This window comes from Muntiacus reevesi, chromosome 5 (assembly GCF_963930625.1).
Source record: "Muntiacus reevesi chromosome 5, mMunRee1.1, whole genome shotgun sequence".
NCBI lineage: Eukaryota > Metazoa > Chordata > Mammalia > Artiodactyla > Cervidae > Muntiacus > Muntiacus reevesi.
The window spans coordinates 70,596,583-70,621,008 of record NC_089253.1 but is presented as its reverse complement, the minus strand read 5'-3'; the positions used below and the strand labels follow the sequence as shown (position 1 = coordinate 70,621,008).

Genomic DNA, 24,426 nt, shown 5'->3' with positions numbered 1-24,426 from the left:
AAAAAAAAAAAAACTGCTGTTTTCACCACGGGTCAGCTCTCCCGTGCACCAGAAATACAGCCTAAAGAAACACACAGACAATTTTTGTTTTAGCTTCTTTTAACTTTTGGCAGTGGAATAAAAATCGTAATTAGGTTTTTTTTTTTCCCCCAATGCCTCAAAAAGAAAAAAAAGAAACAAACTAATATGGTACATCCTACCAGAAAGAGAGAAAATCTTCCAGGACTTATCATCAGGCAAATGAAAGAGTCACAGGCACTTTTAAGAATCTGGTAAGTGGTTAAAAAAAAAAAAAAAAGTAAGCGCTAATAACATACTTCTGCATAAAATCTTGTTTAGGGGAGCAAAGGTGGGGGGTGTCCAGGAACCCCAAGGGTTGGAGGGTTAAGCAGCTGGCCCGCCGCCGCAGGGCGGTATCAATAACCCGACGAATATCTTAAGGATGAACTGTGCGCACAAAGTGGACTGGAGGAAGCCAGAATGATCCCTGAATAGTTAATACACCTTTCGTTTTGACTTCAGGAGACTGGCCCCTACGTAGAGCTCGAAGAAAACCCGGCAAGTGGAGTTTTCCCGCAGGTGGGAGTCAGAGCCGGCGACGGCCAAGTAGCTGTTCTGCGCCTGCGCCGAATTACCCGCATGCTCAGTAGCTGAGGTAGGCTTGCTCTGCATCTCCTGGTGACCTATCCCAGGACGGTGAGCGCTGTACGGGGCGCTGCCCGGGCCCCGGTGCCTGATAAAGCTTTTTTGGTTACCCCTGAAGGGTGTTTCGACTGACTTGGTCCCAGTCTTGTCACCGTAAGTAATTTTCTCCCCTTCGGGTCAGCACAAGGACCTTAGGCAGATCTGAGTAGTTTATTCGTCCTTTTAACTCCACCCCTCTGCACAAATACGAAGAGATTCAAGGGATTTTTGTAAAAAAATAATAATAATAAAAATTACGTCAGCCAGGGTGCCTCTCCAGATACTTCAACTTCGGACCTAGATTCTTGAGTGTCAGTATTTTGGTTTTTTATCCATGCTATTATTTTCATGCCCCTGGGTCTTTTTATGGCTCTATATTGTTGAAATAACAAGGCAAACCTGGACGGTGTTTAGTACACTTAAATGTAGAGACTGTCTTACGCCTAAAATTAAATTTCATTAAATTAGCAGACATTCTTCCTACTGTCTTTTCTGGTTGTAGACTTCCTTAATATATTTGGATTCCCTGAAAATGTAGTTGTTAGTTTAAAAGGTGTGTATATTTTACTGCTCATAAGATTTTCAAAAAAGAGGTTTCACCACTTTATATCGTTGGTAATAATGATCAGGAGGATTTTCCCTCACACTGTAGCCAACACTGGTCAAATTTTCTTACCTATGCCTGTCTTACAAATGAACAATCATTTCTCATTGGTTTAGATTGCATTTCTTTCATAATTAGTGAAGTTGTGGGTTCCCTGGTGGCTCAGATGTGAAGAATCTGCCTGCAGTGCAAGAGATGGGTTTGTCCCTGAGTGGGAAAGATCCCCTAGAGGAGGAAATGGCAACCCACTCCAGTATTCTTGCCTGGAAATCCCGTGGATAGAGGAGACTGGTGGGTTACAGCCCATGGGGTCACAGAGAGTTGAACATGACTGAGTGACTAACACTTGAACATGTCACGATTTAATGGCTTTTACTTTAATTTTTCTAAGAATTGCCTATTATTGGTGTCATTTACCCAATTTTATTGGATTATTCATCTTTTGTGCATTGATATATGTAAGCCCTTTAACAAAAATTAGTTCATTTGTCTAGTATGTAATACAAAATTTTTTCTCATCCTGTCACTCATCTATTTGTTTATGGTATTTTGGTTATATAAACGTTTTAATTTTTATGCTGTCAGATTTATCAATTTATTCTATAGTGGATTCTTGGTTTTAGTCATGTTTAAAAGTTCTTTTCCAAATTTATAAAACATTTCACTCATGTTTTATTTTTATACTTTAATGTTTTCGTTGTTTACTCAAAATCATGCTTTGGTCTGGAATATACAGTGTTATAAAGAGTACAAAAAGATTCCAACTTTTTTTTTTAGAAGATTAGTAATTAACGATGTTTTGTACAGTTAACTTTCCTCCATGATTTAAATTACAACCTTTAGTGTATTTGGATCTAACTCTGGAATTTGATGTCATTAATTTGACTCTCAAATTCTGCCCAGGACTAAACTTTTAATTACTGTAATTTTATATCATATCCTATATTGATAACTTGTGAGAAGAGTATCTCTGCCCATTGCTTTTTCTTTTTGCTTTTTTCTCTTTTTTTTAGAATTTGCTCTGTTACAGTCAGGTTCCAAAAGAGAAATAATCTTAGTATTTTGATTTGATTGAGAATTCATCATGTGTTTTAAGTTCCTAATCCTCATATGTTCAGCACATTTATATTGAATTCAAGATGCCTCTCCCAGGTTATGGGAAGAAATGGATCATTTGATTTCTGTTATCTTTGTCCTTCTGAACGAGCCCTCTTGGCACTATAAATGATAGGAGGTTAGGTTGATTGCCTTAAATGTCATACAATTCTTTTTCCTGCTCTAAGCCTCAAGCCCAGAATGTTGTGAAAAACAGCCTGAACTGTGTGTGATTCATGGTCATACTGTTTATCACCCTATCCTCAGGCAAAATAATGTCGAAGAAGCTATAGGAATTTTTTGCCCTTAATGCTGTCCTGATGTCCCTGCAGGACAGTCAGTGATGAGAACAGTCATCGTAATAATGGTTAGCCAGCACCATTTAGTGTTTATCTTGTGCCTGGACTGATTTAATAATTATAACGACTCTATGTTACAATCTTACTGTTAGTTCCATATTACCGCTTGAGGCACAGAGAATTTGAAGTGGCTTTCCCAAGGTCACAAAGCTAATGTGTGCCAGAGCTGGGACTTGAACACAGGAGGCAGGCTCCAGCGCCTGTCTTTAACCCTTGTTATTGTGTTGTTTAGTCACTAAGTCTTCTTTGACTCTTTGTGACTCCATGGACCACAACACGCCAGGCTTCCCTGTCCATCACCAACTCCCGGAGCTTGTTTAAACTCATATCTGTTGAGTCAGTGATGCCATCCAGCCATCTCATCCTCTGTCACCCCCTTCTCCTACTCTCAGTCTTTCCCAGTATTAGGGCCTCTAATCCCTGTACTGTTTTTGAATGAGCTTTCAGAGAGACAAGCTCACAAAAGACAGTGTTTTAGGACCCAGAAGGTGCAAAACGGGTAGAGAAGGAAGTACAGTGGATGTAATCTGAACTGCGGTAAGGAAGTGAAGAACTTGCAGAAGGAGCTTTTTGCCTTGTTTTGCCTTCACCTTTGCCATCAACAGGTAATTCTCACTTGGGGTGTGAGAGGGGACTTATCCTATCTATAATAGGAAGGTCTTTTACACGGTTTGCAATAATATGATTAGCTATATTTTCATTCCACAAAGAGCCAAAACTCTGTTCATTTATTTTAAAAATACTTAAGAAAATTACTAGGACTTGGGGATAGCCTAATATTTTATCAGTAGTTCAGTTTGGATCAAAGAAGTACTTCAGAGAAAATAGTAGAAATATTCTCTCCTTTGCTAACTGAAAGTGATTTGCAAGATCTCTTTATAAATCATGGTGCTTTACATCCTGATTTTTTACATTCTTATAAAACTGGTATTTTTTTTTCTGGTATTTGTTTTAAAGGGTGATTCATAAGTATGGTGCACATTTTCTGAGGAATGTAGTAAGAAGACAAAGCCTAAAGCTGTTCTTTAGAAAGAAAATACTGTGGCCTTGGCAAGCAGAAAAGGAAGTGGTTTTAGTCATATATGAAGTTTGCCAAGGCTGGGATGGTTACTGAACTGGTTCAAAGGTAAATGATATCTGTGAAAAGTTAGAACACTATACAGTGTGGGAAAATGATCTGCCTTTCACAGATGGCATTGTATAAAACATGGGGTCTGAAAGAGCTCACCAGCACATTAAAATATCCTCAGTGGTTAAGACACCTGGGGAGAAGAGATCAGCTACCTGAAGGCTACTTTTTCCAGCACAGAAAAAATCAGTTCCATGGCTGGGCATGGATATAAGGGAGCAGAGATAGATCAACAAAGTGTTTGCTAAATCATTTCTCCTGTTTTCTTTCTGAATTATTGCTGAAGTATCAATAGTAATCATTGTAAAGAGTTTTGCTACATTAGTGCTCAGTATGCCAAGAAAATGAATCTAACCTGATTATAATATAATAAGATAAACAAGATTTAGATACGTAGAAACCCATTTTGTTTTTATCTTAGTTCCAGACAATTTCTATGTGTTCAGATATGTAGAAACCCATTTTACTTTTATCTTAGTTCCATACTGATCCCAGTATGCTATTCATTACATCAATTTCAGTTGTCTTCCTCCTGAGGGATTTCAACTGTTTCACGTGTTTATTGTCTCCATTATGTTCATAATCCCCGTGAACAGAATGTGAATGATAGAAAAAAAGCTGTCAAGAGGTTAAAAAGTGTATCAAATTAAATATGCAGTCAGAAATTGGTGGAAAAAATGATGGCTATTGCTGAATTGAGGTTATTAATGTCCTTTCTATTCTGTGTTGTGTTCCCTTGTTGCATTGAAATATGGTCACTTGATTTGGTCAGAAGTGGGAGAGTTTTTTGTCACAGATTAGTTCCCCCAGGCCCAAAATACAAGACAAAATACAAGGATTGAGCACAAGAGGTTTATTAGGGAGTGTTCTCAGGATTCGTCATGGGAAGTGTGAAGGAGCTAGGAATGAGCCGGTGGGCAGTGGGGTGGGAAGTTGGGCCGTGATGCAGCCCCAGCTCAGGCTCAGCCCACCCAGTGGGCATTTAGAAGCTAGGATGGCCCATTGGAATTGGGGCAGCAGCCCAGTTGGAGTGATCAGTGGCCTTTACGTCTGCCTGTTGACCAGTTTCAGGTGAAATGACCCTTCTCAGATAAATTCCCAAAGAAAGGTGGCAGCTAAAGGCCATCTGTTGACAGCCCTTTCAGCAAATGGGGAAGTAAGTGATTTAACCTCAAAGGGGGCGTGAGTGGTGTATTTCAGCATCAAAACTGTCAATAAGAATGTGCAGAAGAATGTGTATGTATAACTGAATCACTTTGCTCTACAGCAGAAATTAATACAACGTTGTCAATCAACTATAATTTTTAAAAGTCAGTAAGATTACAGAATTTGAATCTGTATTTTCAAAGAGGAATATATTTGATCCTGGTGGTGGTGGTTTAGTCGATAAGTTGTGTCCGACTCTTGTGACCCCATGGACTATAGCCTGTCAGGCTCCTCTGTCCATGGGAATCTCCAGGCAAGAATACTGGAATGGGTTGCCATTTCCTTCTCCAGAGGATCTTCTCGACCCAGGGGTAGAACCCTGATCTCCTGCATTGCAGGCAGGCAGACTCTTTACCAACTGAGCTACAAGGGAAGTCCCATACTTGATCATAAAGACTGTTTTTCCATATTTTTTGTTGGGCCAGGGGCTACATGACACTCCTCACTTTCCCAAATGACTGGTCTTCACTCCTATGACCGTGCTGTTTGTTCTGTTTGGCTGCTGGTGAAGTGTTAGTTGCTCAGTCATGTCTGACTCTTTTCGATCCCATGGACTGTAGCCCATGAAGTTCCTCTGTCCATGGAATTTTCCAGGCAAGGATACTGGAGTGGATTGCCACTCCCTTCTCCAGGGGATTTTCCCTACCCAGGGATTGAACCCGGGTCTCCTGCATTGCGGGCAGATTCTTTACCATCCTAGTCACCAGGGAAGCCCCTGGTGAGAATGATAGTAAATAACCAGTGGGTGAAATTTTATTTAATGTCTGAAGGAATAGTCATTGGGTTTCAGAAACTAAATGTAATCACATACAATCCCTCCCCTCTTTAACTATTAATACTTCCCACATAAGGGCTTCCCGGGTGGCACAGAAGTAAAGAATCCACCTGTAAATGCAGGAGATGCAGGAGACTTGAGTTCTGTTCCTGCATCGAGAAGATTCCTGGTAGGAAATGGCAACCCACTCCAGTATTCTTGCATGGAAAATTTCATGAACAGAGAAGCCTGACGGGCTACAGTCCAGGGGGTTGCAAAGAGTTAGATACGACTAAACACACACACACACACACACACACACACACACAAACACACACTTCCCACGTACACACACACACACACACTTCCCACGTACACACACATCCCTTATGCTATTCATCCCTCTCTTGGCATTACCTGTTTTATAGACATTAGGTTACAGTATCTCACCCGCAGCCCAACAAAATATTAGCTCTCATTAGGGCATATAGTACATTTTTAGCCCCTAAACCACCTTTTAATATACAGCATTTGCACATAACACACATCATACATCAAACATTTCACATGCTCATAGGCCTGAACCAGTTACCTCTATGCCTCAAAAATGTCCCACCTGCTGAGAAAAAGAATCCTGCTGGATTTATTGGGAGAGCTGATGATGAAATGGAGCCTTTTCCCAAGTCTCTTTCAATAGATGTTTATTAGAGAATCTACACAGTTAACTGAAGCAGTCCCAAGGAAGAGCTCAATATCTATGTGTTGAATTGAATTCACGTAAATGAAACCAGCAGCTGGTTTTGAAAGTAACAGAACATTTCTCTTGATTTTCCTTCAGGGCCCATCATGGCATCCAGTCCCACTGTGTTGATGCGGTTGGTGGCTTCAGCATATTCTATTGCTCAAAAGGCAGGAACGATAGTCAGGCGTGTTATCGCCGAAGGAGACCTGGGCATCATTGAGAAGGTACTGAAAGTCTCATCTAGTTTCATATGAACTTCATTATTGTTCATTGAGGTTTAGGTAAAAGGATGTACTAATCTAGACACACTAATAGTTGAAGTAGTCAGTGGCTTCCTTATGGAGATTGCAAGACCCTTAATTCAAATGGGTTCCATTCTGCTCTGAAAAAGACTCCAGACTTCCTACATCCAAAGCTTTTATTTGTATGACTGGGTCTTCTGACCACTGTCCAGCTCCAGAGCACTGGAACCAAGCTTCATATCCTGAAATAATCTACTTCAGGCAGAGTCGTGCTGTCCTTAGTGAATTTGACATGTTTGGTCAAATCTGGCATTTAAACAAATATCCCTTATATTCAAAGCTTTAGATTTTTTTTTTTTTTCTTCATGGAAAAGAAGCCTAAAGCAAAGTTTTTCTTTCTAGTATGATAACTAAAAACTTGGGCAAATTATCAGAAAGATAGTTTAGAGTGGTAGTTGATTCTTAAAAGAAGTCTCACCCTGCATGTGTTCTAGTTTAAAACATAATTTCTTCCACAGGACTTGTTATTTCACATTACAAATTTGACTTTTCATCATAATCTTTAATAAATATTGTAGTTTTACCAAAGTGGAAAAATTTTAGGATATTATAAACATTTTGATGGTTTGAAATAGAGATGTAGTTTAAACACTCCTTTATGATAAGTCAAGCATCTACTTAAGGCTACTTGTATAAAAAAATAAGGACCTATATACAAGTAAAAAAAAAACTTAGAAATAAGTTCCTGTGAACTAATTATAAGATTTTTAGCATAATTGCTTTTAAAAATTAAGACTAAAAATCACAAGAACAAATGAAGTAAATCTCATTTCTTTTTTTGATAGATTTATGGACTTAATAGTATAGGAAAGAGATATATAGGGTATTTTGATCTTGAAGTCAAAACTGATTTTGAATCAATCTTTTAAAAAAATGTTATAGTCCCTCATTTTCCATTTTCAGAAAGTACTCAAGTTTTTTATAATATATAAATGACATCTTCCATCCCTTATCCTGAACCTTGGTCGATGTACTCATAACTCTGAACAATGACAATGTTACCCCCCAATTTTTTTCATTATTCACTTTCAACCTGGATAAGGGTCACTGGTGACAGATCAGAGGATTCTGCTCTTAACTGTCTTTCTCTCTTTAGCCATTAACTTAAATACAGTATAAAAAATTTATTGAATGCATCTTTCCCGAAGTGGTGTTGAAGAGGAGGCTAAAAAAAAGGATGCTGATCAAATTTGTCAATAAAAATGAAGCTGGGAGGGCTAGTTAATATATTGGATCACAGAATAAGTGTTCAAAATAGTTGTCAGCTATGAGAAAGATGGGCCAAATTCAACAAGATATTACAATAGGAATAATTATAGAGTCCCATATTTTGTGTTCAAGTACTTAGGAGTGAGTCTGATTCAAATTTGTTTGAAAAAGAAGTTTTAGTTGATCACATACATGCTCAATGACAGATTAACAGTGTAAAATAGCTACTTTAGAAGGCTACTGATCAAAAAAAAAAAAGAAGGCTACTGATCTTGCTATCTTTTCTTTGTTATCGTTTTCTCTATTATGAAACATAGGAAGTGGAAAAAATTGGCAAAAAGTACAAAATCATCTATCAGTCCACTACTGCCAATATTTTAGATCATATCTTTGCATATTTTTCCCTTAGTATCACTTACTTTGTTTAAATTGATTTTCCGTTGTGATTATATTAGATGGGCCACTTTGTGGTGTATAACTAAAGAGTAGTAGAAATACAGAGTTCAAGTTAGAAAAAGAGATAATAGGGATTTCCTTGGTGATACAGAGGCCAGGACTCTGCATTTCCAATGCAGGGGGCACAGGTTTAATCCTTGGTCGAGGAACTAGTTACCATATGCTGCAGCTAAGGGTTAGCTTGCCATAGCTAAAAGAATTTACATGCTGCAACAAAGATCAAAGATCCTGTGTGCTGCAGCTAAGACCTGGCACAGCCAAATAAGTAAAAACGTATTTTTTAAAAAAGAAAAAAGATAATCACTTCACTGTCCTCTCTACTGGTCAGATACTCTTAGTACTTTATATCCACTTGTTGACACCTCATTTTAAAAGAGACAGGACAAAATCAGATTTGTCACACAAAATATCCAGAATGGTGAGGTCTGGCACTGTGTCAGTAGAAAGAGCAGGAAATATCTTACCTAGCAAGTATTTGGAATAGCTTTCTTCATAGGGTTGAATGACTGTCATTGTGTCTTTTCCTTTGAAGCAATGGTCTCTAAACTTAACTGCTAAGTGAGTAATCTTCAATTTCAACAAACCTTTCTAGTAGCTTCATTCCACAGTTGTTTACAGAGCACCTACTATGTGCCGGGCACAGTTCTTTAGGAAATAGAACAGAGTTCTCTGCCTTTGCAGCAATGCATTCTAGCAGAATTGTTCTTTGCATTGAGATAAGCAGCAAATTTCACTGTGGCAGAAAAAAATTTGATTTTCACAGTCATTCCTTATCTCATTACAAAGTATTACAAACGTTCCTCCTGTTGAAGATAACCTGTAAATCCACCTAAACAGACATCTATAAATTGTGACATATCCTAACTGGGTGAAAACAAGATAACAAAGTGGTCACTGTGTTTCATAAGTGTGATTTTATAACATGTGGATTGAGTTGCATGCCATAGGTGAATTAGATAGTAAATATTACTGCTGTTCACTTTCATATTTTTTATAGTTTAAAAGTAAGAATTTTGAATTAAGAAATAATCATTCTGAGGACCTCTTGAATTATTAGAATTAGGATTAGTGAGTGAAATTTATAGAAGAATCCATATCAGAAATACTGTTAACTGCCTTGAAAAATGTACAAATTTCCTGTCTGTCAACCTACTTGAGCAAAAGATTAATGTAGAGATCTGATAAAAGGAATTTGTGAGCTGGGGCAGAAAATGTTCTAAATAATTTAAAAGCTCGTTTCCCAACTTTAACCACTAGAAGTCCCATGAGGAAAACCAAGCCAAGAAACTGGCTGACTCATATGATGTTAAGCTCCGTCAGTCTTAAAACAGACTATAATTTAAATGAATATAGATAATCACATGAGACATCAAAGAACAACTTATTTTTTATTAGTTCTGCTAAAATGTACTTTCTTTGTTGCAGACCTGTGCAACAGACCTGCAGACCAAGGCTGACCGATTAGTTCAAGCAAGCATATGTTCTTCATTGGCACGGAAGTTCCCCAAACTAACAATTATAGGGGAAGAGGTAGGACTTGTCAGGGATACCGTGGTTTTGTTTTTTTTTTAATCCCTGTTCACCATATAGATTTGTAATTGTCACTTTTTGTACACTACTTTTATGATTGCAAGCATTATATTTTTGTGTTTTAACATAAAAATAACTGTGATGTTCCTTGGACTTTCAGGAGGTGTCTGCTTTTAACATTTTGGTCTATTTCTAGACCAGATGTCTCAGTTCTTGACCACAGACAATATGGTTACGCTTGTGACATTCAGCATACAAAGTATAAGAAGAGCAGAATTCTCCAACTTTGAAATAAAATGAGTTTTGTTGTTCCTGTTTTTTTTTCATTTAACACTTACTTGCCTATTTATTCAAAGATTAACACTGTGAAGGTGAAGGAATTGACATCTCATATATTTGAGAGTAAGACATAGCTGATATCAGAGCCACTTGTATAGATAAGTGTATAATACTTAAACATTCTTTTGCTTTTAATCCTTGTTCAGGATAATGAAATTAGGACCCTTTGTAATGAACTTTGATAAGCCATATGTGATTTGTTTTTGCAATTTTATTCAGTTAGCTTTAAAAGCTCCAAATAGAAATGGTAAACAGAAAGAACTAGTGAAACCTATGATGCTGCATTACTTGTACTGAGACAGAGGGTATTCTGTAAACTGGAAATAGTTTCGGTCATCACCAGTATTCCCTGCTTTAGGATCTGCCTCCTGAAGACGTGGATCAAGAGCTGATTGAAGATGGTCAGTGGGAGGAGATACTGAAGCAGCCGTGCCCGTCACAGTACAGTGCTATCAAGGAGGAAGATGTATGACCCATACTATTACTTACCTCTCTATTAATCTTCTGTTTTTGTTGTAGTAAAGGCAATAAAATCTGCCATCACAATAAAAAGTTGATAGTTATAAAAAACAGGGCAACCAGGAACCTGAAATCTTTTAGAGCCAACATAGAAATGTCTGGCAACCATATGGGATGCCTCACCTGTTAATTTTGAGTTCATTGTCTCATTCTGTTGATTTCCTCTTCACTCTAAAACTGTTACTAAAAATATGTTTGGGGGAATTCCCTGGTGGTCCAGTGGTTAGGGGCTCTGTGCTTTCACTGCCAGGGCCCAGGTTCAATCCCTGGTCGGGGAACTAAGATACCACAGGCTGCATGGTATGGCCAATAATAATAATGATGATGATGATAATACTTTTAGGGAGAAAATCTAACTTATTATTTAGTAGATTTGATAGTAAAACTTTTTGTGGGTAATTGGAACTGGAAAGTGATCACTGGAACTGAAATGGATCACTGCCTTATATTTTTGGAAGGCCGTAAAAATTATCCCCTTTGCTTTTTATAGTTGCTTAAGTTAAATCTGTGGCTTCAAATAGCTATTATACTTCTTTAATTTTCGCGTTTTAGTTTATTTAACACACATTCATTGAGCACATACTATGAGTAAGGTGCTTTGTTCTGTGATATGGAGTATAGAAAGAAAATTCATGGTGTCTTCCATCAGAAATATGCCCTAATAAATTCACATCAAGTGTTGTAATTCTGGTGGCTCATGACTGCGTATCCTGAATCATATTAAAAGTCCTAAGAAGAGAGGATTTCTTGTCTATTCTATTTCAGTCTTATAAACGATTCATTTTTCTTGGCCATATATACACTGTGTCCTTAAGATAGTCAAACTGTCATTATTTTTCCTAAATCAGCATTTATATATAAAAATGAGTAGGTAGCATCCACACAGCACATTTTTGGTGCTACTTTAAAGTTTTCCTCGTATCACGATCTGGAGCTCAGGATGTTCATGGCAACGTGTTGTAGTTGTTTAGGTGACAATAAACTTTTACCAGTTCAGCATTTTATATTTTAAAAAATTTTATTGAAGTACAGTTGATTTATAGTGTTGTGTATCTTTTATTACAAAATACTTTTTTACTATTTTTCTTTGATTATAACAAAACTGATGACATTGGCTTAAGCCTCCCATAATTTCGGAAATGAAAAAGATTATTTTTAGTTCATCTATTTAAATCAAATTTTTTTTTTTAATTTCTGGTTTTTTTTTTTGGCTGCTCTGTGAGGCTAGCAGGATCTTAGTTCCCCAACCAGCAATCAAACCTGGACCTATAGCATTGGAAGTGAGGAGTCCTAACCACTGGACCATCAGGGAATTTCCACTTTTTTAAATTTTATATGCTTAATTTGGACACATCCTCTTTTTTAGCTTGTGGTCTGGGTTGATCCTCTGGATGGTACCAAGGAATATACCGAAGGTTAGTATCTCTTTTACATTTGTCTTTTTTATCTGTATTTGGCAGCAATAGGACTAGTATATGATGCCAATCCCCCCAATACTCTACCAGTCCCACAACCCAAAGGTCCCATACACAAGAATAACTGACATTAAACCAGTGTAACCAAAGAGACTGTACTGAACCCCCAACTTTATTAGGTAGAGAAACAAGAGCATTACTATACCGCCTTGCTCTGCCATCATCCCATGGTGCGCATGCCTCACTCCCCTCCTCTGAGAACTGCTGTCTCAGTTCACAGCATGGCCTCTAAAGATGGGTTTTGAAACAGTGCAATATTTCTCCCTCCTGAAATTATCTAAAATGAGCACGCTTAGAAAGCAGCAAATTAAAGTTGGCAACATTGAAGTGAAACGGACCAGGCTCAGAGCCAGAGTGGTAGATTTTAGGAGCACAGCATAAGCTTAGATTCTTATTTTTGAAAGAAAGATTAGCGTAGGTTTTCTTGTGTTGGTTCTCAGCTTCATGGCTTAAAAAAAGAAAATGTCTCATAATCCCTAGAAAAGACTTTCTCTGTCCTTAGATGAGACACATCTACAAGTGAATTCTGTAGTGTGTATGTCCAGGAAAGGTCTCTATAATCCATTGAGAAATAGGAGAGCTCTAGACAGAATCCCAGGGACGGTGGAGCCTGGTGGGCTGCCGTCTATGGGGTCACACAGAGTCAGACATGACTGAAGTGACTTAGCAGCAGCAGCAGCAGACAGTTTAAGTGAGTATAAGAGCACCTAAACAAGTGGTTCAGATCTCAGCCCCCACGTCCAGAAATTTTGATTGACTAGCTCTGCAAAGGAGCCTAAGAATCTGTATTGAAAACATTGAGCCAGTTCATTATTCTAATGCCATCTTTCCTGGTGGTTCAGATGGTAAAGAATCTGGCTGCAATTCGAGAGACCTGGGTTTGACCTCTGAGTCAGGAAGATCCCCTGGAGAAGGGAATGGCAACCCACTCCAGTATTCTTGCCTGGAGAATTCCATGGACAGAGGAGCCTGGAGGGCAATAGTCCATGGGGTCTCAGAATTGGACACGATTGAGTGACTAGCACTTTGTTTCACTTTCATTCTGATGCTGCTTGTTAGTTCATTGTTCCCACTGTGAGAAATCTTAATTTAGAGGCTTGAAATGCAAATCTAGATGATGATCCTGGAATCGAGAGTGATCTAGCAGGCAGAAGTGAGTCAGATGGTGATAGAGGGCGATGCAGAGAAATCTAATGATGGCTGTGGAGTTATGGCTGATTTACTTAATTGGTTTACAGATTATTACTAATGAGACCGTGTGTATCAATCAATTCAATTAAGTGGCCATAGTTCCTACTCCTGTCCCTGGTCAGCACTCTCTTACAATTTGTGTATTTTGCCAGAAGTAGGTTTAATCAAGGATGAATCACTGTAAATTCGATACCTGTATTGCAAAAATAACTTGGGAGCCATTGATGTGCTGCTGCTGAGTCATAATATGAATTATGTAACTGATATGAGTTTTCTTCTTTTTAGGTCTTCTTGACAATGTAACAGTTCTTATTGGAATTGCTTATGAAGGAAAAGCCATAGCAGGAGTTATTAACCAGCCGTATTATAACTACCAGGTATTACTCTTAAATGATCCCAAATATCTTTTTCAGATAAATAATTACGGTGTTCTACGATTCTTAATGCTATCTAATCTAGTGGTTTCTAGCTTGGTTGCACCTGCAGTCTGGGGGAGCTTTTCAAAGTAAGGATTCCCAGATCACACCCCAGATGTACTGGGTCAGAACCTCTGGGGGTGATGATACCAGGAATGCATATGTACTTATATATACAGACACACTGTATGTGTTGCATATATTTTTTTACATATGCCTTATGATTCAAATCATAAGCAAAAGTTTGGGAATTACTGATATGGTTCTTGATTAGCTTGGTCATTGAGACACCTGATTTACAGGTGGTGCTTGAAGCACATTGAAGAAATGAACCATTTCAACCAGGAAAAGAGGCTAGCCATGTTGTTTTGCAGGTAATTCCACCTAATGCCTAAATTATGGTCAGCATTAAATAAATACGCTCTTGCGCTGTTTCCTCTTATTTTGTCTCTTTAATCTGCTTTGACTTTCTACTATACTCTCAAGAAATTGTCTTTTTCTAGAATTGTTGTTGTTCTAGAACAAGAGGCTAATGTACTTCCAAATCAGGAATATTACCATTAGATCACACGAAATGTTAAAGGAAATTGTTGAAATAAAATACTTAAGGTATTTACATTAGTGTAACCTTGATTGATCTTTAGAGAAAAAAGTAGCCAGAATGGGGACTATTACTTCTGAGTCTTCAAATTGAGTTAAGAGCAGGATTTCTACGTCTCAGATAACTTTGGCTTTTTCCTACCGTGTATATAACTTTTTTGGTTATAATAATGTGCTTCTTAAGGGTGTCATGTAAACTTTAAAGTGAGCTAATACTGTTAATGAAAAGAGTGGCATTTAATTCATAGATAATATTGCAATGCATGGCACCATTTTTCAAAAAAAAGGTTTAAGTGCTTTGGAGTTACTAAAAATTTCCATCATTTCTTTCTGAGATTAGAATACTTGTATTCACTTTCCACAGAACAATGAAAATCAGAAGTTAAGGGAACCCAGGAATGACACAAAGGTGAGAAAAATAGGTAGGCTTTTGGCTCCACTGGTAGGTAGAAAGTGGTACCCCAGGCAGCCAGTGTCTATGCCATTTCCCAGCTCATTTTCCCTAGTTCTGCTTCTCTCCTTTGTTACCAGTCCTTTACCACCTCTCCTTCTGTACACTCTCTTTCTCTCTGCCTCTTCCTTCTCTCTTGCTTATGCCTTAAAATTTGTTGCAACAAGGAGAAAAGTCACTCATCTTTGTTGGTAGTTTACAAGGCTGAATATTCAAGTTAAAACCTTCATCATTTATCAGGAGCTTCCGGTATACTGCCAGACTCAAGGACCTACATGCATTATCTCATTCTAACATGCTCCATCATTCTTTAAGGACACCTTCATCCCCATTCAAAAGATGAGGACACTGAGACAAATCACTTGCCCTGGTTGGTCACTGGCAGATCTGGGATCTAAACCACAGTCCACACTCTATACTGCTCTCTTAGTCACATAAAGGACTTCACAGTTCAGACTGTATTATTGCTGCTAACAGATACTGAAGCTGGGAAGCATTCAAATTAAAAGAGCGTGGCAGAACCTGCTGTGTAGGACAGGGAACTCTTCTCAGTGCTCTGCAGTGACCTAAATGGGAAGGAAATCCAAAAGACCGGGGACACATGTGTATGTAGAGCTGATTCCCTTGCTGTATCGCAGAAACTATCACAGCGTTGTAAAGCAGCTATCCTCTGGTAAAAACTTTTAAAAAGAGAATTCTGAACAGGAAATAAAATTAAAAAAAAAAAAAGAGCATGACACCGTGCGAAGAAACCCAGTCTGTCTGAACATCAGAGCTAGCTCGTTAACCATGATGAATCTTAGTTATCTCATCAGTAAGATGAACGTGCTAGCCTTTATGACTCCCAGACAGTTGGTGTGGGGACCTTGAATGGGAGAGACAGTGAGAGAGCCTGAGAGGTCAGGAGCTCAGAGGGAGGCTAGCCGGCTGCCTTGTGGGCTTTGCACTTACCTTGCCAGGGCGCCGAGTCCAGGGTCCCATCCTTTTTGCCTTCATGTTTATTTACACAGGGCATGTGAGTTTTCTAGGGCCCAGAATACTGATGTCCCCTTTTAAGTGTGCTTTCCTTTCTTTGTCAGAATGACTGGAGAGCTGAATTAATAAGTAGGATTTTTTAAATGTTTTTATTTACTTACTTTTTTAATATTTTTAATGTTTTAGCCACACAACATGTGGGATCTTAGTTCCCCAACCAGGGATCTCACCCACGCCCCCTGCATTGGAAGCATGGACCTTGACCACTGGACCGCCAGGGAGGGCCCCACTAGTAGGTTTCTTGAGAGTATGAAGTTGGTCGCGGCAGTTGAGCTGAAGTGTAATGAGCACCCGGAGCCCATGAGTACTCTGAAAAGCCCAGCCTCTCCTACGGTGTAGACGCAAGAGCAGACAGGAGAAGCAGGCGAGCATGCGCTGAGCCCCAGCGCCTGTTCTTTGGTTGTTCCTCTGTTGCCCATTTGCAGAGTGCTCTCAGCACTTTGGAGGCCAGCCTCCTCGCCTGTAAAGAACCGCCTCGCCAGTGACACGGCCCTCCCGCAGGCAGGCAGTCCATTTCCAGTGACTGTTGATTGGACCGGTGTAAAGGCCTGGCATTTCATCCCAGTCTGGGGTATGTTCTCCCCGGTGTGGTACAACCCTGAGGAGCCGTTCGGGCTCCAGAGCGCCCCCTGGGGTCGGCTGCAGCTGCGGTCGGATCTGCATCACAGCTGTTTCTCCCTCTGCCCACTCACACCACCTCCCCGCCTTTTCACAGCGTGGATGCCAAGGGCACTCCTTCATAAACACCGTTCTTAACTCAGAGCCCGCTTCCCTGGGAATCCAACCCTGCAACCCAAGCGTCTTTCACTATAACAGCACCCAGAGTGCTACCGTAGGGTAAATGAGATGGTGTGTGTGAAAGCATTTTGACAAGCGCACTGAGGTAGATCGTCTAGTTCAGTGATGACAGATAATTGGCTTTGAACACAGACGAGCCTCAGTTTGATTATCATCTCCCTAGAGTCCTTGGAGAAGGAAACGGCAACCCACTCCAGTACTCTTGCCTGGAAAATCCCATGGACAGAGTATCCTGGTAGGCTACAGTCCACGGGGTCGCAAAGAGTCGGACACGAATGAGTGACTTCACTATACTATATACTATAGAGTCCTTGGTCAGGTTACTGAATGAAACTTCTTTTCCTCATCAGTAAAATAAGGATGATAATACCTGCTACATGGGACTGTTCTGAGGATTACATGAGATAATACGTGTAAAGCTCTTAGTATGGTGCCTGGTACATGTTTAGGTATTCAGTAAAAATACATGTCTGTATATCCACTGTATTGCTATAATGATATTTCGATGACTCTGTGTTAACCATTTTGGGCATCAGGTTTAGTTTCCTCGAAATACAGGTTATGTTTTTCTATGCAAAGTCTATCGTTATAATAATATGGTTGAAAATTCTTTGAGCTCTGCAAAGGAAATACAGATTCTGGGGTTGCATTGTCATTGTCATTTTACCACCATAATTGTCAGTAAAGTTTTTTAACCCTGACCCCATTATCCATGGCTACTTTTCAGTATTAGCCTCTTTAGTCACTTTGTCTCTATAGCAGCCAAATATATTATCACCATTTCCTGTTCCCATAGTAATGTGATCCCTGTTGTTCCTTGGACAATGAAAAGTAATCAATACATGGTATTTCATTTCCTGGGATTTTATGTACCTTTTGCAAAACAGCTCTTTGCAAATACTATAATGAGGCTGTTGGATAACTCTAAGAGGACCAGGAATCTGTATGTGATATTGCCTTTCCTGAAACTCCAGGCAATAACCAGAAGTTTCTTTCCATACTTTTGAAGTCCAGTTATTATTATTATTATTATTATTATTGGCTGTGCTGCATGTCTTGCAGGATCTCAGTTCCACAATCAGGTACAGAAACTGGACCACAGCAATGAAACCCAGATCCTAGCTACTAAGCCACGAGGGAACTCCCAATTATTAACCAAAACAATTAGAATAATCAGTTGATCCTCTCAGGAAAATTTCTTTGTCAATGATACTGTTTTGTACTTTATAACATTACCATTTTTTTTAAATCATGCTGCTAATATAACTAAATGTTCTATTTATAATGAACCTTTTTCTCTAAGTGATAATAAACAAGCTTTGCTGTTATTTCATCCATTTACACAGGCAGGACCAGATGCTGTGCTGGGGAGAACTATCTGGGGAATTTTAGGTTTAGGTGCCTTCGGATTTCAGCTGAAAGAAGTGCCCGCTGGCAAACATATCATCACAACTACCCGGTCCCATAACAGCCAGTTGGTTACAGACTGTGTCACTGCTATGAACCCTGATGATGTGCTGAGAGTGGGAGGAGCAGGAAATAAGGTATGAAAATCTGTCCATCATCTCCTCTGAAATGCAACTGAACCACTGAAAGAAATAACTGAGCTTTTACAAAATGTGAAATCAGAGTTTGGGAGAAGAGAAGAAAGATCGTTATTTGCCATTTCAGCAACATTTGATTTTTTTTTTTTTTTTAATGTTGTGGTTCAAGTCTTTTTTAATCTAAGAGAGTTCAGTGATAATATAAGTCATTTGCATAAGACCCCATGCCTGTTGCTGGTCCTTATTTTCTCAAGGACCCTCTTGGATTACTTCCTAGGTCTTCTGTAGACTCTAAGGATGGGCCTGCCTGCCCCTCCCTGGATGCCTCCCCCATTCATTCATCTAGGCCCACATCCTGAGAACATAGTGAAGTGAAACACAGTTTGATCTCCATCCCTGATCTCCTCTCATCTGATTGCCCCTTGGTTATCATCATGATGACATCCTTCAGGCACCTCAAATTCAGCATCCCCAGTTGGAGCACATCCTCTCTCTGCCTGCACCCAGATGTGTTCCACTCTCTACTTCCTGTCTGCTTAATGGCATCGCCATTTTCCTAAATGTTCTAGCCAGACACCTGAAAGTCATCATGTCCTCCTTCCTTCCTCACATCCTATCAATCTGATCCTACTTACAGATCTTTTTAATTCTCCTCTAAAGTCTCATCCATCTCAACTGTCAGTGCCCTAGTTGAAACCTATCATCATCCCGCATCCAGACTTTCCAGCAGCTTCCAAAGTGGTTCCCTGTTCAAGGTCATGTCCTCACAGTGCCACTAGAGCGATGAAAACACGCAGCTTATCATGGCACTCCCCTGCACCACATCCCTGGGTGATTCCACTTCACAGCAGTTGAGAATGGGATGTAAATTCCTCTGTATCCTGACACCCAAATGCCCCCAAGGATGTGTATTTCCCACTTGTGTGTCTGGGGCAACAAATGATAAATATTTATTGAACTGAATGGAATTCATTTCTCCTCTCCTACCCTTTGGAAGGGGGCTTCCCTGGTGGCTCAGATGGTAAAGAATCTGCCTGCAATGCGGGAGACCTGGGTTCAGTCCCTGGGTTGGGAAGATCCCCTGGAGGAGGGCATGGCAACCCCTTCCAGTATTCTTGCCTGGAGAATCCCCAGGGACAGAGGAGCCTGGTGGGCTGTAGTCCATGGGGTCGCAAAGAGTCGGACACGACGTGAGCGACTTTGTGAGTGACTGAGCACACACACCCTTTGGAAGCAACAATCAGCTATTTCTAGATTTTCCAAAAGCATTTGCTTCTAAGAGAGTGAAAATTGGAAGTAACAGTATTTTGAAAAAAATTTTAAACATCTCAAAGTAAAAATATATTCCTGGTATTCCCTGAAATATGTTTTCTCTTTACTCCTACTTTCGTAACTACGAAACCCATTACCTCTTTTGTTCCCAAAGGGTACCATTCCCCGTTGGAGCAAAGTCCCCATCCTGCTCAACCCCCCACCTCTTTTTCTTCTGTGAAAAGACCTTGTTGGGCCTTTCTTAACTTTTTTGCGTCAAGGACTTCTTTGAAAATCTAACGAAAGTTACAGCTAGCCCCTCTTCTCTCAGAAAATATTCCTGGTGTAGTTCTTAGCACATAATAAAGACTTGACACAGATATCTTCAAAGAAAGAGAAAGCTTTTACTCAGAAGTCTGGAGCAAGTTTTAATGGTTTGAAGGTGTTCTTGAATACGGTAATCCTAAAAAGAATAGCTGGTTACCTTGTGTTCACTGAGGTTCTCCTCATTCTCCTGGACTGGTCTTTGCATCTCAATATTTGCAGTCTGAATTTTACAGTACTAGTTATTTCACATTGTAACCGAAAAATAAGCCAAGTGGCTAATGAGGGGCTGATAGGAAGCTTCTGTTTAGAGTCACACAGTTTCTATTGGCAACCTCATTTTTCTATGAATATTACAGGTATTAGTAATACGAGTCTTTTAAAATTCACACTTTGGTAGCAGAAATAGTAACAGATATGATTCTAAATAAACCATGGCTTCCCAGGAGGCTCAGTGGTAAAGAATCCACCTGCAATGCAGGAGACGCAGGAGGTGCAGGTCCGATTCTTGGGTTGGGAAGATCCCCTGGAGAAAGAAATGGCAACCCACTCCAGTATTCTTGCCTGGAGAATTTCATGTTCAGAGGAGCCCGGTGGGCTGCAGCCCATGGAGTCAAAAAGAGTCAGACATGACTGAGCATACACACACACGTGAATCCTAAACAAAGACTTAGGAAACTGCTTGTTGGATTAGTCAGCATCACACATCTGTTAGAACTTATCAAACTTATACATTACTGTGCTGGTTGATATTTCTGTCTTAATCTTTACACAATAATGGTCAAATTTTTACAAGATTAAAAACTTTACTTTTTCTACAACAAAATATATATATTGCTTTCACAATAAAAAGAAAAACAAACAACATAACAAAAGGAAAACTTTATTTTCCCAATTTGGAATATGAAGACGCTTCACATATCCTCCTTATACTTATTTGACTACTTTCCTCCCGCCCCCAGATCACTGTATAATTACACATGTACTCTGTATGTTTCTTCATAATACTTGTGTCATTTGTACCTGCTGAAGGCTTTAACCTAAGTTGAGTCTGACTGAGGGATCGAAATGCTTGAGGAAAAAAAAAAAAACTAGCAGTTTCTCTTTAATGGTACCTCAGTCATTTCATGGTCAAGGGATTATTATGCTCTTAACCTTACAGATAATTCAGCTGATTGAAGGCAAAGCCTCTGCTTATGTATTTGCAAGTCCTGGATGCAAGAAGTGGGACACCTGTGCTCCAGAAGTCATTTTACATGCTGTCGGAGGTTAGTCCATTTTATTTGGGGGAATTACAGGTTTTATACAGTTTTCATGTTATGCTTGGACATAATATTTCAGTAGTATTACTTGACCTAGAGTCTTAAAATGTAAATGATAGAAGGAAAGTTAGAGATTATACAGTCCAACCCCTGCATTTTATAGGTAAGAAAGTAGATTTCCAGCAAATTCATTCTTTAGTTAGTTTCTCCTTTGGACCTTGATCTGCACATAGTTAACGTAATGAAATCCTTATTAATTTATGGCTTTAATGCTTTTAGGGTTTTTTCCCTTGACAAATAGAATTATTTATTGTGATTATCCTCACCTCAGTTAGTGTCTTCTAAGCCAATATTGGTAAATGTCTCAGGGCTAATGCTGAAGATCATAGACTTGGAATTTTTTTTCTGACTCCAAAAATACGACAGATACATACATAACAAGATGATTTTTCACATTCAGATAGACATCAGATCACATCTGTATTGGGACAGGGGGTGCCACAATACATGGCTTGTCGGATATTAGTTCCCCAACCAGGAATTGAATCCAGCCACAGGCTTCCCTCGTGGCTTAGCTGGTAAAGAATCCACCTGCAGTGAGGGAGACCTGGGTTCGATCCCTGGGTCGGGAAGATCTCCTGGAGAAAGGAAAGGCTACTGACTCCAGGATTCTGGCCTGGAGAATTCCATGGACTGTATAGTCCATGGGGTCACAAAGAGTTGGACACAAATGAGCACCTTTCACTTTCACAGCAGTGGAAGCACAGAGTTCTAACCACTGGATTGCCAGGGAACTCCTGTGATCACATAGACTCTTAAACGCTTGATTTTCGGTCTGTCATTTCTCCTGGTACTTTATTGCATCAATGCCTCATTAGCACATTATGTGACAGGGAAGTTAAACAATCACGATCCATTTTCATTCTCATTCAGACTTCCCTGGTGGTCCAGTGGTTAAGACTCTGCACTGCCAATACGGGGAATGCAAGTTCTGTCCCTGGTTGGAAAACTGCTCACACGTCCTGCAACCGAGCCTGCCCACTGCAATTACCGAGCCCATGCCTGACTACTAGAGAAGCCTGTGAGCTGCAGCAAAGACCCAGGGCAGCTAAAAACACATCTTAAAAGCGGGGAGGGGCTGGCAGGAGAAAATTCAAAAAACAAAAAAAACTTATATGAAACTGTAATATGACACAGTTATATTTTATGAGCATACTTCACCTAAATGCTTACCAAATAAAGTGTTACTGATAAATGGTAAAATGAAGAAAATACTTTAGAAAGCAGGAATTGTGGGTGATGGAATATAATCAATAGGAAAATAATCACTCCAGAAAAAGAGAAATTAATTGATACCAAGAAATATAAATTGAAGGTGTGGGTGTAGGAGTGGCGTAGGGGACAGGGCGCCCCCGGGTCCACGATGCAGCCCCTGGATGAGGCCGCAGTATTTTCCTTATATGATTGGGCCCCGTGGCTGGCGGCACCACCGGCCCGGAGCCTGAGAGGATTATGAAAACGTGTCAGGCGAGATGGGGCCAGGGACCCGGGGTCTGGGAGCTTAGGGGGAGGCAGTTAGGCTGAGGTTTGGGTGTGGTTAGGGTGGCCCCTGCCACTCTGCGAGCCCTGGTCGATGATGACGTGACCACTGCGCAATCTGAGTTCTGGGAACTAGGTGATGGAGCGTGTTCTGAGAACGGACTGAGACCGGAATAAAAAAAAAAAAGAAATATAAATTGAAAACTTCCTGTTTTGTAAACCAGATTTCTCTAGGGCACAGAACCGGTTGTTACCTGAATCTCATTCTTGTCTTTCAGAGGAATGTAAAAAGTTTCCCTACTCCCACTGGACATCCTGGATGGTCCTGTGGTTAAAACTCTATGCTTCCAATGCAGGGGTCATGGGTTCAATCCCTGGTTGGGGAAATAAGATCCCACATGCTGCACAGTAAGGCAAAAAAGAAAAAAAAAAAACTAAATTATTTTAATCAAGGAGGAAAAAATAATGACAGCCTTTAGTTAGTCTTAAATTGCAAGTGAAATTAACACTTAACCTTTGCAGTCCCTCCTCATCTTCCTTATTTTATCCAGCATTCATTGTATATTATTACATAGGGAAGTAAGAAACACTTAGATGATCTGATCAGTCACTGACGTTGTATTGATGTTTTTTCCACAGGCAAGTTAACCGATATCCATGGAAATGCCCTTCAGTATAACAAGGAGGTGAAGCACATGAATTCAGCCGGAGTTCTGGCCACACTGAGGAATTACGACTATTATGCAAGTCGAGTTCCCCAGTCTGTTAAAAATGCACTTGTTCCTTGAAGGGAAATCTCGTCAACTCAGCCAGGAGAAGGACTTGGTTCTCAAAAATAATACATTTTAAAACTAATTGAATGGAATTTGAGCTCCACTTTTACTTCATTGTTGATCACCAGTTTACATTTGATTACTTAGAAGTATCAAATAGAATTTTTAAATGTCTTGGTAAATCAATCACCCAGACCAATTTTGACATCTGGAAAATTTGCAAGGTCACTCTGTGTCACATTTCTTTTCCTCCTTTTATTTGGAGCATTGAAAGAAAAGTTCATTTCCAATTGGCTGTCCTGATCCATTGTTGAAGCAACATTCCTATTTTATAAACCAGATTTCTCTAGGGCTCAGAACCAGTCGTTACCTGAATCTCATTCTTGTCTTTCAGTGTAATGTAAAAAGTTTCCCTACTCCCATCCTGACTACATTAAAATGTCATTGTATGTGTTGAAGAAACAGATTTTTAGAGAAATGTTTCTTTATAATAAATTATTTACTTTTAGCTCTCTCTGTTATTCATCAGCTTTTTTTGAGTATTTGAAAATGATATATTTTCTACTGTGGGCATTACTTTAATCTTATGACATCATAATGCAGCCTAACTGTGGAAAGTTAAGTAATTGACCCTATTCCTTCCAAAGGGAGATATAATATATGCTATCAAAATTATTTGGACATTCTGCCTACGTTTTTATTTTTTAAGTCTCTGTCCCATGCTTTTAAATAAATTTTTCTGTTATTGGATTAAGCAGTTGGTTTAAATTAATCATCCCCTAATCCCTACATGTCAAAATTACCTGGGAAGCTTTTCAGAAAATATGAATTCACAGCCA

General features: G+C 39.5%; 1 protein-coding gene and 2 non-coding genes across 5 annotated transcripts; all 3 read left to right on the top strand.

The window, feature by feature from the left end:
* The first annotated feature begins 522 nt into the window (after nt 1-522).
* BPNT1 (3'(2'), 5'-bisphosphate nucleotidase 1) lies at nt 523-24,095 on the top strand. 3 transcript variants are annotated; one of them, XM_065938351.1, is made up of 10 exons: nt 523-655; nt 6,670-6,797; nt 9,966-10,070; nt 10,768-10,875; nt 12,295-12,343; nt 13,880-13,971; nt 14,975-15,019; nt 18,241-18,438; nt 21,176-21,281; nt 23,454-24,095. In XM_065938351.1, exons 2-10 carry the CDS (start codon nt 6,678-6,680, stop codon nt 23,600-23,602), a joined length of 972 nt encoding a protein of 323 aa, XP_065794423.1. In that variant the 5' UTR covers nt 523-655; nt 6,670-6,677; the 3' UTR covers nt 23,603-24,095. The 3 variants fall into 3 exon arrangements, with proteins under 3 accessions (XP_065794423.1, XP_065794422.1, XP_065794424.1); XM_065938350.1 differs by lacking the exon at nt 523-655 and adding an exon at nt 662-798; XM_065938352.1 differs by lacking the exons at nt 523-655; nt 14,975-15,019 and adding an exon at nt 662-798.
* On the top strand, nt 22,685-22,827 carry LOC136170142 (small Cajal body-specific RNA 17). Its single transcript, XR_010663583.1, has one exon. It is a non-coding gene; the product is annotated as a small Cajal body-specific RNA 17 (non-coding RNA).
* Nucleotides 22,903-22,985, top strand: LOC136170118 (small Cajal body-specific RNA 18). Its single transcript, XR_010663562.1, has one exon. It is a non-coding gene; the product is annotated as a small Cajal body-specific RNA 18 (non-coding RNA).
* Nucleotides 24,096-24,426: the final 331 nt, after the last annotated feature.